This window comes from Carassius auratus, chromosome 22, assembly GCF_003368295.1.
Source record: "Carassius auratus strain Wakin chromosome 22, ASM336829v1, whole genome shotgun sequence".
NCBI lineage: Eukaryota > Metazoa > Chordata > Actinopteri > Cypriniformes > Cyprinidae > Carassius > Carassius auratus.
In genome coordinates, this window is record NC_039264.1 from 7605597 (window position 1) to 7622344 (window position 16748).

At 36.5% G+C, this 16748-nt stretch overlaps 1 protein-coding gene across 2 annotated transcripts; it reads right to left on the reverse strand.

The window, feature by feature from the left end:
• Nucleotides 1–278: 278 nt before the first annotated feature.
• On the reverse strand, nt 279–9025 carry LOC113039567 (NGFI-A-binding protein 1-like). 2 transcript variants are annotated; one of them, XM_026197486.1, is made up of 8 exons: nt 8435–9025; nt 5998–6791; nt 5676–5809; nt 5197–5248; nt 4204–4323; nt 3484–3643; nt 3230–3373; nt 279–1098 (listed from the first exon to the last, which is right to left on the reverse strand). In XM_026197486.1, exons 1-8 carry the CDS (start codon nt 8535–8537, stop codon nt 1025–1027), a joined length of 1581 nt encoding a protein of 526 aa, XP_026053271.1. In that variant the 5' UTR covers nt 8538–9025; the 3' UTR covers nt 279–1024. The 2 variants fall into 2 exon arrangements, with proteins under 2 accessions (XP_026053271.1, XP_026053272.1); XM_026197487.1 differs by having other exon boundaries at nt 6016–6791; nt 8435–9024.
• Between the last annotated feature and the right edge of the window lie 7723 nt (nt 9026–16748).

Sequence of the window (16748 nt, forward strand, 5' to 3'; positions counted from 1 at the left end):
TTTGCAAAATGTCTGCATTTGCTTTATTCTCAAAAGCTCTGAAATATAGTTTCCTCTCGTATAGTTTCTAAAGTAGTGTGAACAAATAAAACGTTTCTCAAGGAAACACAAACGTTTTGCAAGAGAACACAAAAGCATTAAAAATAAAAATTTTCCTCTCAAGTTTTTTTTTTCTTTTAGATATTTTCAGGCTTCAAGTTTCCATATTTTTAGAAAACTTGTCTTAAACTGACTTTATAAACACCCATGTAATGAAAAAAAAACACAGAGAAACCTCATTAACAATGTTTTTTCCAGTTCGGTTTTATTTGTAGAACGATTTTACAAAGACAAGATAAAGAGTGAAACACACAACAAATTTGTATAGAAAAAAAAAAACAGATTGGAAGATTATCACAGCTAACTTAAAAAAGCCCACATTTGATAAAATGTTTTTTTTAAAGAAAAATCACAGTCAAAATGCAACAGTTAACATTTAACGACAGCAAGATATACAACATCGTACACTGAGAACAAGGCTAGAGCTGGTAACAAATACACAATAAACTTTTGTTGTACTAACATCGAAATTGACGCAATCACAAAAACACGCAAAGCTAATTCTACATATTAAGTATTCTTTTACGTTAAGTTCATCCTCAACGACAAACGATACGAACAGATGAATGTCATCATTTAACCTTATCTACTATCTTAGGACTACACAACGGTTTTCTACGAAACTCCAGTGTTTCTGTTAATTAACGAATATTTTAAAAATAATAACGAATAGTAACGAATAAGACATGCAATCAAATAAACAAACACAGATTATGTACAAAAAGATGCACAAATACAGTCTTAGTTTCAAGACCACAAGACATTCAAGTTTTTTGTTCTAAAATTAGAAATAAAAATAATTCTTAAACAATTTAAAATCTAAATAAATTGATCTCTAGTCATTTACAGTTCTTAAGGCCACACAGTTTCAGTTCTATATCCACTGAGCAAACAAAATCCAAGTTTCACTTTGAGGCTGAAGATGTTATCTGGAGTCCTCTGGTTCTGATTTGATGGCTCTCTTGTCCAAAAGCCCAGGCTCCTTCTGAGACCCATTTTCTGAAATACAAATCTTAAATATTATAATTGCTTTAAAGTTCTAACAAAGAACCAAGTTTAAAGATACATGTTTGATCATGTCGAAACTCCTCAAAAATTCTCTTCAAACTTCAGTAATAAAATATTTTAATGAAGTACCCTCAGGCCATTTGAGGAAACACCATTTAAGTCTTTCTACTTCAAAATGTCACGTTTATTTCAACATGTTGCTTGCTGCTTCTTTGTATGTGTGATGTTTACTAGCATTTTTTCGGTAGCACTTTATTTTACAGTCCTGCTCTTTATGTACATACTATGTACTTATTATAGTTATTGCAATAACTATGTAATAACTAGATACTTACCCTAAACCTACCCCTAAATCTAACCCTACCCCATGTAGTAACCTTCTATTACCAGAACTTTCTTAGATAAATACACTATAAGTACACTATACAGTAAGTACACATACTGTAAAATAAAGTGCAACCAATTTTTCAATAAAAATAATTTCTACACCACTTTTGTTCACTGTTACTGGTGCATCGTGAGGTTTTAAAAACAATTTAACAAGCATAAAAGTGCAAATGGTGCAGGTCTCAATTCAGTGTTCTGGAATTTTCAACACAATTCAGCAGTTTCCAGTAAACAAAGAGCTTACGCCAAAATAAAGGATGGTACTTTTTAACGTTTCAAATTTATGTCACCAAATTGACAGTTGAGGGTATTAAACTTATTTTTCAGATATTCAAATCAGTTCAAAAGACCAGTGTGATCAGTAAATGACACTGATTGACATCAGTGTCAACACCACATTTGGGCGGAAGAAAAAACCCGAAACGTCAAAAAGACGAGTAAATCCTCACCCCCTTCCTCACCTACTCGCAGTGCGCTAACGCAGCTTGCGCAGGCAGGTAGGAGTTTCAGAGAGAAAGTGTTACCTTCATCTGGGACATTTGCATGCAAGAGATTGCATATATTACAAAAAGTTCTCTGAAGCCTTGCTGGTACATGCGTTACGTTGACACATCAGGGTTTAATGGAGCGGTGTAGGTGTCAATGTGCCAGGATGATACTGAGATAAACCTTTGCCAATCCAGGATACAACATGCATGCAAAAACAGGGCCCAGAGCCATTTTAATCTGTACAGCGTTTCTTCACTGGCTCTTTCAAGATTAACGCTCTACCTAGACAGCATTTGAAGGTTGTTCCAAAAGGTAGGCGGCAAACGTAACGCTGCCTTCAGAGATACCACGTTTTGGCCAAATTTGAAAGCTGAACCATATGTATTTTGTGTACTGTGTGGCAATCCTAGAATGCATTTCGACTAGAGTGAAACTGAATTAAAGTAGAATATGTGCTTTATCTTTATATATTTAGATGCCTTGTAATATTTGTAAAAGACATACAGTGTGAACACAAATAACTGAATAACAAAAAATATTTATACAAGCATCGATAGTGGTGATGTAATATTGAAAGGAAAACAGTATCAAAAAAGACTGTCAAAAGTGCAGTAAAAAATTCAAAAAATTGTTTAATATTATTATTTAAAATAACTGCTTATTATTTTAATATACTATAAAATTGTATTTATTCCTGTGATGCAAAGCTGAATTTTCAGCATCATCACTCCAGTCTTTATTGTCAAATGATCCTTCGGAAATAATACTAATATGCTGAATTAGTGTTTAAGAAACATTTCTTACAATCATAAGTGTTTTAAAACAGTTCTGCTGCTTAATATTTTTGTGGTAACAATAATATTTTTTTAGGAATCTCTGATGAATAAAAAGTAAACAACAACAACAGGCATCTTTGGTCACGATGTAAAAATCTTTACCGTCAATTTAGTGCATCTTCTGAGATTAAAAGTACTTATTTCTTTCAAACTAGGTTTTGGTACAAAACCTCAAGGTCTTAATGTTATATTCACATTCTAGGTTCTTCAAAGAATGTTTTCTAAAGAATTAAATATTCTTCGAGAACCTATGACATCAGGCAGAAGATCGCTTTTTAGAATGTTTGTTTTTTCAAAGTGTACAAATCTAAATTTATTATGTTTTTTTTTTCTTTAATAGCTTCACTCCAGATTAATTTCTTACTCCAAAGTTGTGAAGAATCAGTCATGGTCTGGCTTTGAGCACTAACCTGTGGCCGCTGCCATTCTCTCTTCGGACGTCTGTTGGTTTTGATGTCGTTCCTCTGTGATCTGTTTGTGATGTCTTTTGAGCTCATTGGCTAGTTGCCTCCCCAGCGGCACATCTGTCAGGCGCAAGTTAAGGGGTCTCTCACCTGTATTTAAAAATAGAAAGTTCCATAAACTTAACTACTGATATGAACACTTGAAACTAATGCAAATGCAAAGTAGCAGTAAGTAACAAAGAAGAGGAGGAGAAATGTACCAGAGAGATGTGAAAGGCCGTTGTTGCAGTGTTGAGCAGTGGGAGCGAGGTATTTCAGTGCTGCAGTTGGAATCCGCCAGTCCAACGATTTTAGTCTCTCTTGAACGGCAGCGTCACGCAAGAGCTCCACCTGCTTTGCCAACAGAGAGTCCAGCTGTGCCTGAAGGTAAAAGATTTTCACAACAAGGTTTCAAAAAAAGCTAAGTTTTCAAAAGCAAACATTTTAAAACAACTGAAAAACAGATGTTCAAACAAAGATTTCAAACATTTATTCAAAAGAATGTTTTGAGCAAAGTTCAAATAACTTTGAAACTAAATTTCAAACTAAACTTTTAACTGAACGTTGTTTCCAAACATACTGTGGTTCAAGTTTAATTCTAACTTGTTTGAACTTTGTTCTTGTAATGTTTGTTTCAACATTGTTTAGACTAATGAGCTTTTTTTGTTGTTGTTTGAAAATGTTTTTTTGAAAGCTGTTTTCATCAGAATTTAAACCGTTTGAAAAAAAAACGTTTGAAACTCTTTCAAAACCTGAAATTCAAACAAACATTGTTTCCAAACAAGCAACTTGAAGCAAACATTGCTAAAAAAAAAACATTAAAATGACAAGTTGAAATAATTCCGTTTTTTGAAGCAACATTCCAACAATATTCTGCAGAAAAATTCCAACAATAAAACAACGTTCAAACTATAACGATACATCAACTTATTGCAGACTACCTGTAGACTATGTCTGATTGTCTCCTCTCCTTTTGATTTGGCGATTGCGAGCTGTTCTCTCACCGTCTCTTGACGCGTATGAAGAACGTGAAGAGCCTCCTGTAAATCATACACACCATCCTAAGAGAAGGTGAGAAAAAGTGAAAGAAATAGATGAGCTCATGCCAAACTTTCAACAAAATTAGCTGAGACAGAATTGAAAGTGTTTTATATCTCCATGATGGCTTCATTTATTTGCATCTCTGGTCGTTGTCACCTTTGAACGAATTTACACCTCATGTCGCCCCTTGACAACCTCCGCATTTTCCTCTTAGGTCATCACATGTGTGTGTGTGTGTGTGTGTGTGTGTGTGAGAGAGCTGGTGTGTCCACGTATGACGTTAGACTCAGGCAGAGACAGGCATGCGTGGGTAAGCACCCACAGGATGATGTCAATTATGTCTTTCAGTCCACTGTGTACTTCTCCGCCTGTGCAAATGAATGATTGCGCGTTTGTGTACTAAGCTTTTCTTTATCCAGGGAACCCCACAAAAATAACTTCCGTTAAAAACAAGCTTTTTAAAGCCAACTAAAACTGATCACAGTGTTTTAATTTGACATCTTGAGAGCTTTGTTTGCAACGGTTTCGTTGACTTAGAGGCCCTACGGAGCTACGGAAACAACGATATCATTTACTTTTAGATGTTCGCCCAGAGGCGCAGCCCGTCGCTCATGGGAAACGCTGTGTGAACGCGACATTTCAGAGTGAATCATGACAGTAATTATTCTCCTGAGATTATTAACAGAGAGAGTGCACACACAAACACAGTGCTAATTCAGACAAAATGGGAAGGCGGCTGGCAATAAATATCATGACAGGAATGCAAAACTAATAAAGAAGTCCCGAGAAACCACCTGGAGCTCGAAATGATTACAAAGTTGAGGAATCTCATGCAAATAAAGCAATTTGTCGCAGTGAGGTTTATGAATATGAACTGAATCTACAGAACTTACTTCAGATTTGATCCTCTTGGGAGATGGTTCATCTTCATCACCACATTGGGACCTAAAATGAAGATGTATTTTGTGCTTTATACTATCTTTGTGGTAAAACAATTTTAATTAAATAACATTTAATGTACAAACAGATGCTCCTTATATGAATAAATAAAGACCATGAAAAGTGGCAAAGCTCAAAATTAAAAGAAATCATAAATGTTTGTCTGGTAATGTGACGTTTGCAAATGCTAATGTACTCTATGAAGCTCTTATGGGATGTTGAAAAAGAATATTGATGAATCATCTTGTTCACAAGGTCAAAAGACCAATAAAACACTATTTAGAACAAGAACGTCCCTCACCCAATTTAAAATATGGTATTATTGAGTATCTTCCTTTTGTTTAAATATCTTTTTTAAATCAAATGTGTTAATCTACTATTTCAACAATTACTTTTCTTTAAAAATCAAATGTCGAGAAGAATTGCTTCTTACCTGCTGCTCCTGCGGGTGTATTTGTAGGTAACTTCACGTGAAATCTGCCTGGCCAGTGAGAAAAGTTCATCTCTTCGGGTCAGCAGCGACAGATCTTTCATGCACAGTTGAGCAGATGCTTCGTTGACTGTTAGCTACACAATAAACAAAAGCGCCACTCTTTACTTAGTATGAAGAGGAATTTAAAAAACTAAAAATATACGTTTTCTCCTATAAAGAACTTTTGTAGAGTAGAAATATTCCAAAAACAACAAAACCATTATTTTTAAGAATGTATGGAACAGCAATTTCTGTCAATCCGCACAATCAACAATATCAATACCTTAGCATTCGAACCAACCTCGTGCATCGTAAGCTGCCGGCCGTCCCGCCTCTTGGAATCGAACCGTCCATAGATGGCGCTGTACTTCCGAATCTCTGCCTCCTTCTGTGGATTGTCTTCGCTCATCTCGCATATATGGCCGATCATCTTGCTGAGCTTCTTATTGGCGCGGATGTGTTCTTTGACTTCCGTGGGGTCGCTCTTGGGCAACATTTGGGCTAGTCGCTCTACGCACTCCATCACGCACTGGACAGCAGCAGAATCGAGAGCATCTAGAGCGTCGAGGGGTGAACACGGGGAACAAGCTCCAGATGGAGATAGGCTGTGTTCGCTCTCGCTTCCCCAAAAACGACTCTCGCTAGCCCCTTGGAGCGGGGAACAACCCGGCGTCCCGTCCCTGCTGAGATCCAGTCTTCCAGGACTGGGGCTTGTGGGTAATAATGCTCTCGGAACAGCAAGCTGGTTCTGTTGCCCATTGCTGTGGGAACTTTCGGGTAGCTTGTACACCGGTATACTGCAAGCGGGAAGAGATGTCAACGGTTGGTTGAAAATGGAAGGGTTGGTGACCCAATCCCGTAGAGACTTCTGGAGTCTTCGAACGTGAAGGGGTTTGTTTGCCATTCCGACAAGGGCCATGATCTCTAGGAACTCTTCCTCGCCGGCCTCGCAGAGCTGCTGCACATCGTCGCCGCCCTGCTGGATGAAGGCTTCGTAGTAGCAGAGCAAGTTGGCCTTCTGCAGGATCCGGTAAAGTTGCAACTCGCCCAAGGAACGTGGCAGCAGCACTGACATGGCTACACATGCAAACGCAGAACAAAACAAAGCATTGTCATTTCAAGAAACATTTCAATTCACCAAGAAGCAATGCTCACCAATGTTATTTATTTCCCAGGACAGGTCCGTGAACTCACGTTATGACTGTCTGAAAGTTTAGTACTTTTACTATACAATCTTAAAAATCAAGGTGTTTTTGCAGCAATGTCACAGAAGAACCATTTCTGGTTCAGCAAAGAACCTTTTGGTGAACAGTTCTTAAAAGAATCATTTTATCGGTGTGTGAAGAACATTTAATTATCTAAAGAACCTTTCTCCACTTTAAAGAGCCTTCAGTGGAATGTTAAGGTTTCATGGATGTCTAAAGTTCTTCATGGAAACACTGATGCCAATAAAGAATCTTTATTTCTAAGAGTGAGGAAGAAGCATTTTAGGTTCCACAAAAACACTTTCAGTAAAAAGTACCTAAAATATATAGATATTTTTCTTAGTGTAAAAGACATTTTAATAATTTGAAGAAAATTATAATCCACTATAAAGAACATTTTGTGCAAAGGAAAGGTCATGTGCATGTTAAAGGTTCTCCATCAAACCACTGATGCCAGTGAAGAACCTTAATTTTTAAGAGGTCATGGCATCGCTGCAAAAATCCCCCATCAAGGAGCTTTATTTTTAAGAATATGTGATGTTTAATTATTAAGCTAGTCGTAGCCCAATGGAAAAATTATCGTCAAAACTTTTGGAGGGAATACTGTGTAAAACAACAACATAAAAAAATGAATAAGGATACAATTTTTAAAAAGATTGATCATTCTGACTCTGCGCACATAGTTTTAACGGGTATAGTGCTTAGTCAGCGTAGAGCCATATTTAATTTTCTACAAGAATGAAAACAAGGCTGTGAGAGATAGAAACAGAAATACAGTGTTCAACAGATTTGACTTTTCTTTAACAACATTTTCTTTAACTTTTAGTGTACAAAAGCTCTTAAAAACTATTTTTGAAGTCGTCAAAATTACATGATCTAGTACCAGCATGTAAAAATTCAGTAAGGCCTGACTAAGGTCTATACATCATATCCAGTCGTATGGTCACATAAAGTTTACTCACAAAAGTTGCAAACTTTCAATTCATTTGTCCTACTCTCAACTGGAAATGAGTGATGTTAACTTTTAATGAATGAGCAATCTATCTTCTAATGTTTGCAGCAAGCAGTGAAAAGATGATCTGCATTTTAATTTATTTGAACTTTTATGTACTTATTAAGCAGATTTGATCATTCCAAGTGACTTAATTTAAAGTTATTTCAGGTACTATCCACTTGGTACAACCAGGGTTTGAGTGCCTTGCTCAAGTGCACATAGATAAAAAGATCAAACCCATCGACCAGATCTTTCACCATCACGCCCCATTTAAATGCAATGACAAATAGTTGCAAACACAGCTGTGCATTACACCATAATCCACAAAAACAAGAACAGGTTCCCCTCCAAACTCACCTGAGATCTCAAAACTATTGCTTCACAATCTGTACGAGATTAATGCATGCACATAACTCAGATACTGAGGCAATATTCCCATCTCATATCAGCACGCTTTGATTCTCTACCCTCCTCATCTGTACATCTATGAAATGTTTCTATTAGTACTCGGGTTTACGTACCTCTCTTTCTCAGCTGGTGCGCGCGACTGCTCCCGGTGCTGGCCGCTGTCTCGAGGCAGCGCTCCGCCTCTCGCGAAGGAGAGAAAGTCTGTTGAAGGCTCATCGGTGCTGTCTATCCTTTGCACTGTCTCTTTCTCTCTTGTGCGGGGATATTCCGATGTAAGCTGCATTGCTGTCTCACTCCCACGCGCCGGGTTGACGCAAATCCTCGCGTGGGCGGAGTTGCGCGCGTGGGACGGAATGCCAAGAGAGAGAGAGAGAAGACTTGAACGGTCATACACGATAAAATACACATTCATGATGACATATTGAGGAATATTAATCGGTAATACCGTGTGTGTGTTTTTTTCGACATGAAACCCCACAGCCTTCAGTACAGCATATGCGTGTAGTTTTGAGGTGGCCATGTTCGTAGATGTAAATAAGGGAAACCCGGGAAAGTTGTCACACTTTTTACTACAGTAAATGTCTATTGTGGTAGGGTTGGTTTCGATATAAAATTTCAGGTTCAATACATGGTTTAAAAAACACACACGCGTTTGTTTTTGTGAAAAGTGGGGACATCCCATAGGCGTAATGGTTTTTATACTATACAAACTGTATATTCTATGGCTCTACACCAACCCTACACCTAACCCTAACCCTCACAGGAAACTTAGTGCATTTTTACTTTCTCAAAAAAATGTTTTTTTAATTCTGTATGATTTATAAGCGGTTTATGTATGATTTATAAGCAAAAAAATGGGGACGTGAGTTATGTCCTCATAAGTCACCCTCTTCTTGTAATACCTGTGTCATACCCATGTCATTATACAGAGTTGTGTCCTGATATGTCACAAAAACATGCACACACACACACATATATATTATACAGTAATTGGAGCTATGTGAAGAGGGGAGGGTTTTATCAGTGTTATAGTTCATATCAGATTAAAATGAAATTTTATGAAGAAAATACACACCCTCAGGTCATCCATGATGTAGATTAATTTGTTTCTTCATCGGAACAGGTTTGGAGAAATCTACCATTATCACTTGGCTCACCAATGGATGCTCTGCTGTGAATGGGTGCCGTCAGAATGAGAGTCCAAAAAGCTGATGAAAACATTATAACAATAAATCAATAAGGCCATGCAGCTGGCTCCAGTCCATTGATTAACGTCCACTGAAGGGAAAAGTTGCACGTGTTTAAGTAACAAATACACTATTATGGTGTTTTAACTTTAAAAGTCACTTTTAGCCAAAAGAGTCAATAATCCGTAAGAATTACAACCTAAAGACATGTCCATCCTTTGTTGTTTTCTTATATCCCATATCATATTTTTCATATCTAAAATCCATTAACATATATTTTTTTAGTTTAACTGTTTAGGACTGTTTTCACTTGTAAATAGTGCTTGACCTGGCCATATATTTATCTCCTAAAACAGATGAGTCAACTTTTTCATTCTGACGGCACCCATTCACTGCAGAGGATCCATTGCCGATTAAGTGATGTAATGTTAAATATCTCCAAATCTGTTCCCATGAAGAAACAAACTCGTCTTGGAAGGCCTGAGAGTGATGAGTACATTTTTACTTCTATTTCTCTTAATTTTAAAATTTAAACTCTTAAGCAGAAGCGACACAAAATATTTACATTCTAATTACCGTATGTTAAAAATGCATGTGACATTTTGATTTTGGTTTTCGGAAACGCATACTGTAATCTCTAAACATTGCAAGACCACTTGCAACTTACAATGCAGATTGCATTTATGCATTCAGCAAGTAAACCCCGCAGGAAATTTACTCACGCTCTCTTGAGCGCAAAATCCCCCCGAAACCCACTTGAGTATACCGCTATAGAAATGTACATTCAAAATAGTCCGAAAGTTTTTTCCTTCATACATCTCAGTAAAATTACATCTTTAAATAAACGCCTAAATCAACACCACAGTAGAATCCACATATAGAATTAAATAATGTTTTGTTTTTCCTCCACACTAGCTTGAACAATGCACAAGCTGCATATTAAACTGAAATGTAGTCATGCATCTTAAAGGCTGGATCTTTAGATAGAGGGGTGCATCAGCAGCCTCCCATCTGCCTGAGCAACTTCTCAAGCTATTTTGGGAAGTAGGCTGGGCACAACGAACAGCCCCTGGGAGGAAGTGCGTGGTGGTTGCTGTCAACCCCCACTTTCGTGTTGGTCTGTTCCCTGAAACAAAAGAATTTCCATCTTATGTGATAAAAATGACAAGCGACAGCACCTTGCCTGCAAACATGAATCCTTTTACTGGGGTTTCGTAAAACGTATCTGCTCTCAGGGGAATGTGATGATTTTCTTTGTTTCGCTATCACAGTGTCTCTCTTGTCTCTTGCTGTTGTAAACAATGCATATTTGTTTATTTGTATATATATATATATATATAAATAAAAGTATGGTAAAACGTTTCTTGAACACTGCAATGCATTTACAATTACAATACAATGCATTTGAAAACCACTAAGAAAAAGAATCTGTTGTGACAATATTTACATACTTTAAATAACTTAAAATGTACATTCAGATGCAAATTTTAAAAACGTTGTAAAGCATGCATTAACAAATTGCACAAAGTTTTTTGTGCCATTTGCAAAAAATTCATTCATTTTTTGCTGTATCTTACAAATTAAGACGATATATATACATACCTAAATGTAAATTTAGATAAAACGTTCTAAAAACGTTGCAAAGTATGTGTTAACAAAAGGCATAAAGTTTAATCAATGTTCTGAAAAAGCGTATTTGAAAAATGATTAGCTACAATTTATTTTAGTTGTATCTAAAAAAAACAAAGGCAATATTTATGACAATATGTACCTAAATGTAAAATGTACATTTAGATAAAATATTCTAAATACATTGAAAAGGATGCTTATAAAATGGCATAACATTTCTTAAATGTTGCGAAAAGGCGCACTTGAAAAATGACAAAAAAAAATGTTTCTGTTGCATATGAAAATTAAGACAATACTTAAAAGTAAAATACATTTAGATGAAACATTTTAAAAACATTGCAAATTATATGTTAACATATGGCATAAAGTTTCTTCAAAGTTGTGAAAAAATAACTATAATTTGATAAATAACTAGAATTTATCGTTCTTTTAAGTACAAAAATGAAGACAATATGTACATACCTGAATGTAAAGTGTACAATTAGATTAAGTGTTTTAAAAATGTTGCAAAGGATCCATTAACAAATGGCACAACTTTTCAACAAACTTCATCTCTTAAATGTTGTGGAAAAAAGGTGCTTTTAAAAACGTACTGTACGTTTTTTTTTTTTTTGCTATTTATAAAACAAAAATGAAGACAACATACACATTTGTAAATGTATAAATATAAAACTTTGCAAAGATGCGTTAACATTTAACAATATTACACAGGACAAAAATGATGACGACATATACATGCACATAACGTGTAAGTAAAAGCATGTGTATATGTAGATATTTATATACGTACACCATACATGATCTTTTTCCTTTCGTATCTGGAAAGAGGTGACCTCTAACATAAACCTGAGAAACATGAGGAAAAAGAGAAGGAGCGAGAGAAAAAAAGGGTGGTGGTGATGAAAAACAAAACTAAGATTCCTTTAATTTGCTATGCCTATCCGACTCAAGCGTGTCTTCCTACTCAAACACACCCACGCACACTTGGCTGCCCACGTATATGTGCACATACACATATACATAGATACTTTGTGACGTACAAACACATCCTGGTGTGTGTGTGTGTACAGGGGCCCCCTGCTCAGAGTGGGTGTTGTCATTGCAGGGTAGGGCTGTTGACAGGGTATGTGTGGGTTTGTGGTTTTTAATGGTTAAGCTGACAGTTACTCAGAAAATCCTCTTTCTTCCTTCTTCGGCATGCAGCTTCACGCTCGCATTCAGATTTAATGAACTGACTCTAGTTTTAACACGCAGAAGACAGTTCTGTCTATAATGCTTTGGTGAACTTGTCTGAGAGAGTCAAAGAGTAATAAAGTGATGGGTTTCATGGCTGGAATGAACACATAAAGGTCATTCGCTATGAATCAGAAAGAGTTTGAAGCTGCAATATGCAATATGTAAATATTATATACATGTGTATATACATATTGCATAGTGTAATGTATTTACATTTAGTAAAACAAATAATGTGTGTGTGTGTATGTGTGTATATATATATATATATATATATATATATATATATATATGTAATATTTACAAATTGTATATTGTAATAGTTTATATTTAGTAAATTAATATGACGTTATATATGTGAAATTTTACATATTGCAAAATGTGTGCTTTCATTAGTAAATAATAATGTTTATGATGTATGTATAAGTAATTAATTTGAGTAATTATTTAAATTATCTGGATTCCACATTTAGTACATTTTTAAAATGTCATTATGGTAGATGATAAAAATAACTCATGGTGCCATCATGTGGTTTAACCAACTTTATAAGTTCCACTTGTGATTATGAGCTCGTCAAATTAATAACGCAAATTAATAATGCAATTAATAACTACCACATTCCTATTTATGATCATTCTGGTAGCACGTGAAGGCAGCATCAGTGAAAACAGACAGACCAAATAATGGTAGCTTTAGCAACATTAGCCTTACAGAGTGCTCTTTCAGAAAGGCAATTTGGGAAACAAACGTGTGATATTTTGTGTGGAGCTGATGTGGGTGGAGCTGATTTATCATAGGCTGGTTGTTTTCACACACTGCGGCCACACAACTGTGTTCAAACACCTTATAAATGGAATAAGGCATTTGCATAAGGTCCCCTTTAAATTTGATTTGCATGCCTTTGTTTATTTTAAAGTTGTTTGGCCAAACTGTATTCAGCTTTCTATATTTATTAAGAGATTGACCCTTGAATTAACTTTACCCTTCTCAAATTATCATACAAAAATATAGCTGCAAGTAGCGATTCCGAGGCCAAGCCCAAGAAGGGCTGCAAAGCAGTGCAGAGTGAGAACAAAAACGGCAGAAGTAGAATGTACTACAGATAGAATGTAAAACAGATAGGTTCAGAAGTACATAAGTTCAAAATTGAACAGAAGTTCAGATGAGAATGACCAAAACATGTTTCTGATTCAATACGAACACACGCTGAAAATATGGAACAGAAGATTCAAACCCATAACCTCAAAGATTCAGGGTCAGCAGTATAGCAGAGTGCGCCACTCAGTTGATGCACGTTCAACAGGCTGCCGAGGAGAGGTTAAGGTATGAGAATGAGCTCACAAAGGCGTGATTTAGCATTATTGCCAGATTAGCATGCTATGCTAAAACATTTTAATGTAGCTTATGGTTAAACTGATAGCTGAAAGTCTCATTAGTATCATCACATGGTGCTGATGGTCCCCACCAATTTTTATGCAGATATGTCCAAATGTTCAAAAGATATTACAATTTATGACAAATTTCAAAATGGCGGACACATGCTTCGGCCAATGCTGGCAATTGACATCCACAGATTTGGCATGACAACCAGGATCATGATGAGCTAAAATGTGCATTTTTGGTAACTCGTCACCCATAGGTGGGGCTGTTCCCAACTTTGGCATGGGCCCTCAGATCATGGTGTTGATAATGCGTACCATGTTTTGTGTTGATGATCAAAGTTTGGCCGAGATACAACCTCTGAACCAATTTCGGGTCGACCTTGTTAACTTCACAGCATCATAACTTTTTTTTCTTTTTCACAAGTAGGTCAAAAAAATTCTGTTCAGTCATTTCTATGTGTCTCGGTCCAACGAATATGTGAGCAAATTTTGGGAAGAATTGGACCATATTTAAAGGAAAACAAACAAACAAATGAATACTTTACTTTTCAAAATGGCTACTTACTACTGTAATGGGTGGAGTCTTAATGTAAGCTATTTAATGTGTTCAGCATTAAGAGAGTAATCAGGTGTACTACTTGATTTTTTTCCCCCTAGAATTAGGGATTCAAGAGTTATTACCATTTTAATGTTGAATATTTGAACTGCTGGTGGCGCTATAGAGTTGGTCCTAGAGACCCCAAAATTGGTCAGATCACTATTCTTGACCATCACTACAAGTGTGCCAATTTTCCTCATTTCCCTATGTTCCCTTCATAGGGCTGTCATAGACTCCCATTGGACGAAAATAATAAGAGAAGATCATACAGGGGCTACAGCCCTTCAGGCTTGGCCTCTAGCCAGTATATTAAGCTGCATATTTAGCATTGTCACATCTACTGGAGATCTACTCTCATGATGGAAAAACAGGTTAAGCTAGTTAAGGTCAACATGTTGCAGGTAGCATATTCAAATTATAACTTTATCATCCAGGACCAGACCTATTTATAGTTTTGACCTGTACGGGCCTTCATATGAATTGAGATACCGTCCTTCCTCAAAAAAACCAAACATATAAACATAAGCAGTGACGTATGCTAGATTACCATGGCGATGCAGCGTTTCTGCAGTGCGTGGATCCTGTATAGCGTGGCTTCATTTGGCAGGATTAGGTGGTGTGCCGTTGGCGTGTTTTAAGATTGTGGATGCCACAAAATAACCCAAAGTGTGAAATGGATTACTGCCTGGAGCTTTAACCATGGATTGTGTGACAGCAATTTACATGCAGACGCACCGACGTCAATACATGAACACACACACTCATATTTGCCTGGTTATTAGCCCACTTATGTCTGGTACAATGCAAGAACACCCCCACTGACCTTCAGTGCCCGATCACTGAGGGAGAGGCGTGTGGGTGAGAGTTAGAGACAGAGAGAGAGAGATCATGCTATCCTCGCTGAACTGTCAACATCACATTAATGCCCACCTATTTCAAATGTATCGCCCTATCACTCAAACTTAGTGTTAAAATCACCCATGCTGTGTATTAAACTAACTCATCCCTCAGCGAATAGCTACTGCTCAGACTCGGGCTGTACCATACTGCAACTTCGAAATATTACATTTTAGTCGTACAAACATTTATACAGCCAAAATTAAGCGTTTGGGGATGTTCAAATACCTGCTTGGTAAGTTTCTTTAAGTTGCTGCCAAAACATTGGTTAACATTTAAACTAAATTGAAACGTGTGTGGAACATTTAGGTTTTCAAACGTAAAGTGCGTTTAAAAATTAAACATGTCAAGGGATGTGTTATCACGACGATGTTTCTTATGCGTTGTGAAGAAACATATTTGTGACCCTGGATCACAAAACTTGTCTCAAGTCGCTGGGGTATAGTTTTAGCAATAGCCCCAAAAAACATTGTATGGGTCAAAATGATTGATTTTTCTTTTATGCCAAAAATCATTAGGATATTAAGTAAAGATCATTTTCCATGAGGATATTTTGTAAATTTCCTACCGTTAATATATCAAAACTGAATTTTTGATTAGTAATATGCTTTGCTAAGGACTTCATTTGGACAAATGCGATTTTCTCAGTATTTTGCTTTTTTTTTACCCTCATATTCCAGATTTTCAAACAGTTGTATCTGTCAAATATTGTCAGATTCTAATAAACCATAAATAAATGGAAATATGTAGAAAGCACATAGGACAAAAATGATGGTGCAACCTTTTCACACTTGCATAGCATGAATAATATTTTTGGCCGTATTAACACATTAGGACTTTTTTCTGGAAATGTAAACGTCTAGATTAATACTGTCAACTCTAAAGCCTCCTTAAGACGCACAAAGTGAATTTAACACTTGAAAAACATCAGGACACTTTACCTGCCATGGTTTTGACATTTCAAAGGCTTTCTCTCGACATGAAAGCTTCTGCGTGCAACATGAATAATGTGACATTTCTTCACCAGCAAAGAACCGAGAAAGGAACAATGGAAATTCTGAGATATGACAAAGAAAAGACTCATTAGACACGTGCAACATAACTGAAGATAATAACCTCCGTCGCCCCTTTGAAATGCAGTAAACACATCAGGCGTGGTGATTATCATTTCGAGGCTTTGATGTTTGGCCCTTCAGCTTTGAGAAATGAGGCCCGTGAGAAATGGCCCCGCCCACAACTCCGCCCACCACACTGGAGGAAATCCTGACTCAATGAATCAAGACGAGAAAATAAGCCATAAATTCAACATGATTCAACACAGAATAGCTCGAAACAAACTGGAAAGCATCTCTGCAGAAACCTTTTCCTGAATTCGTTGTTGTCTAAACATCAACCACAGCAAACGTAAAATAAAAACTCTGATTCATTTCAACGAGCAGTTTAAATGAAGCGAGTATCCAGCTCTATAATGATTCAAACAACATCTACAGTCCAATTCTC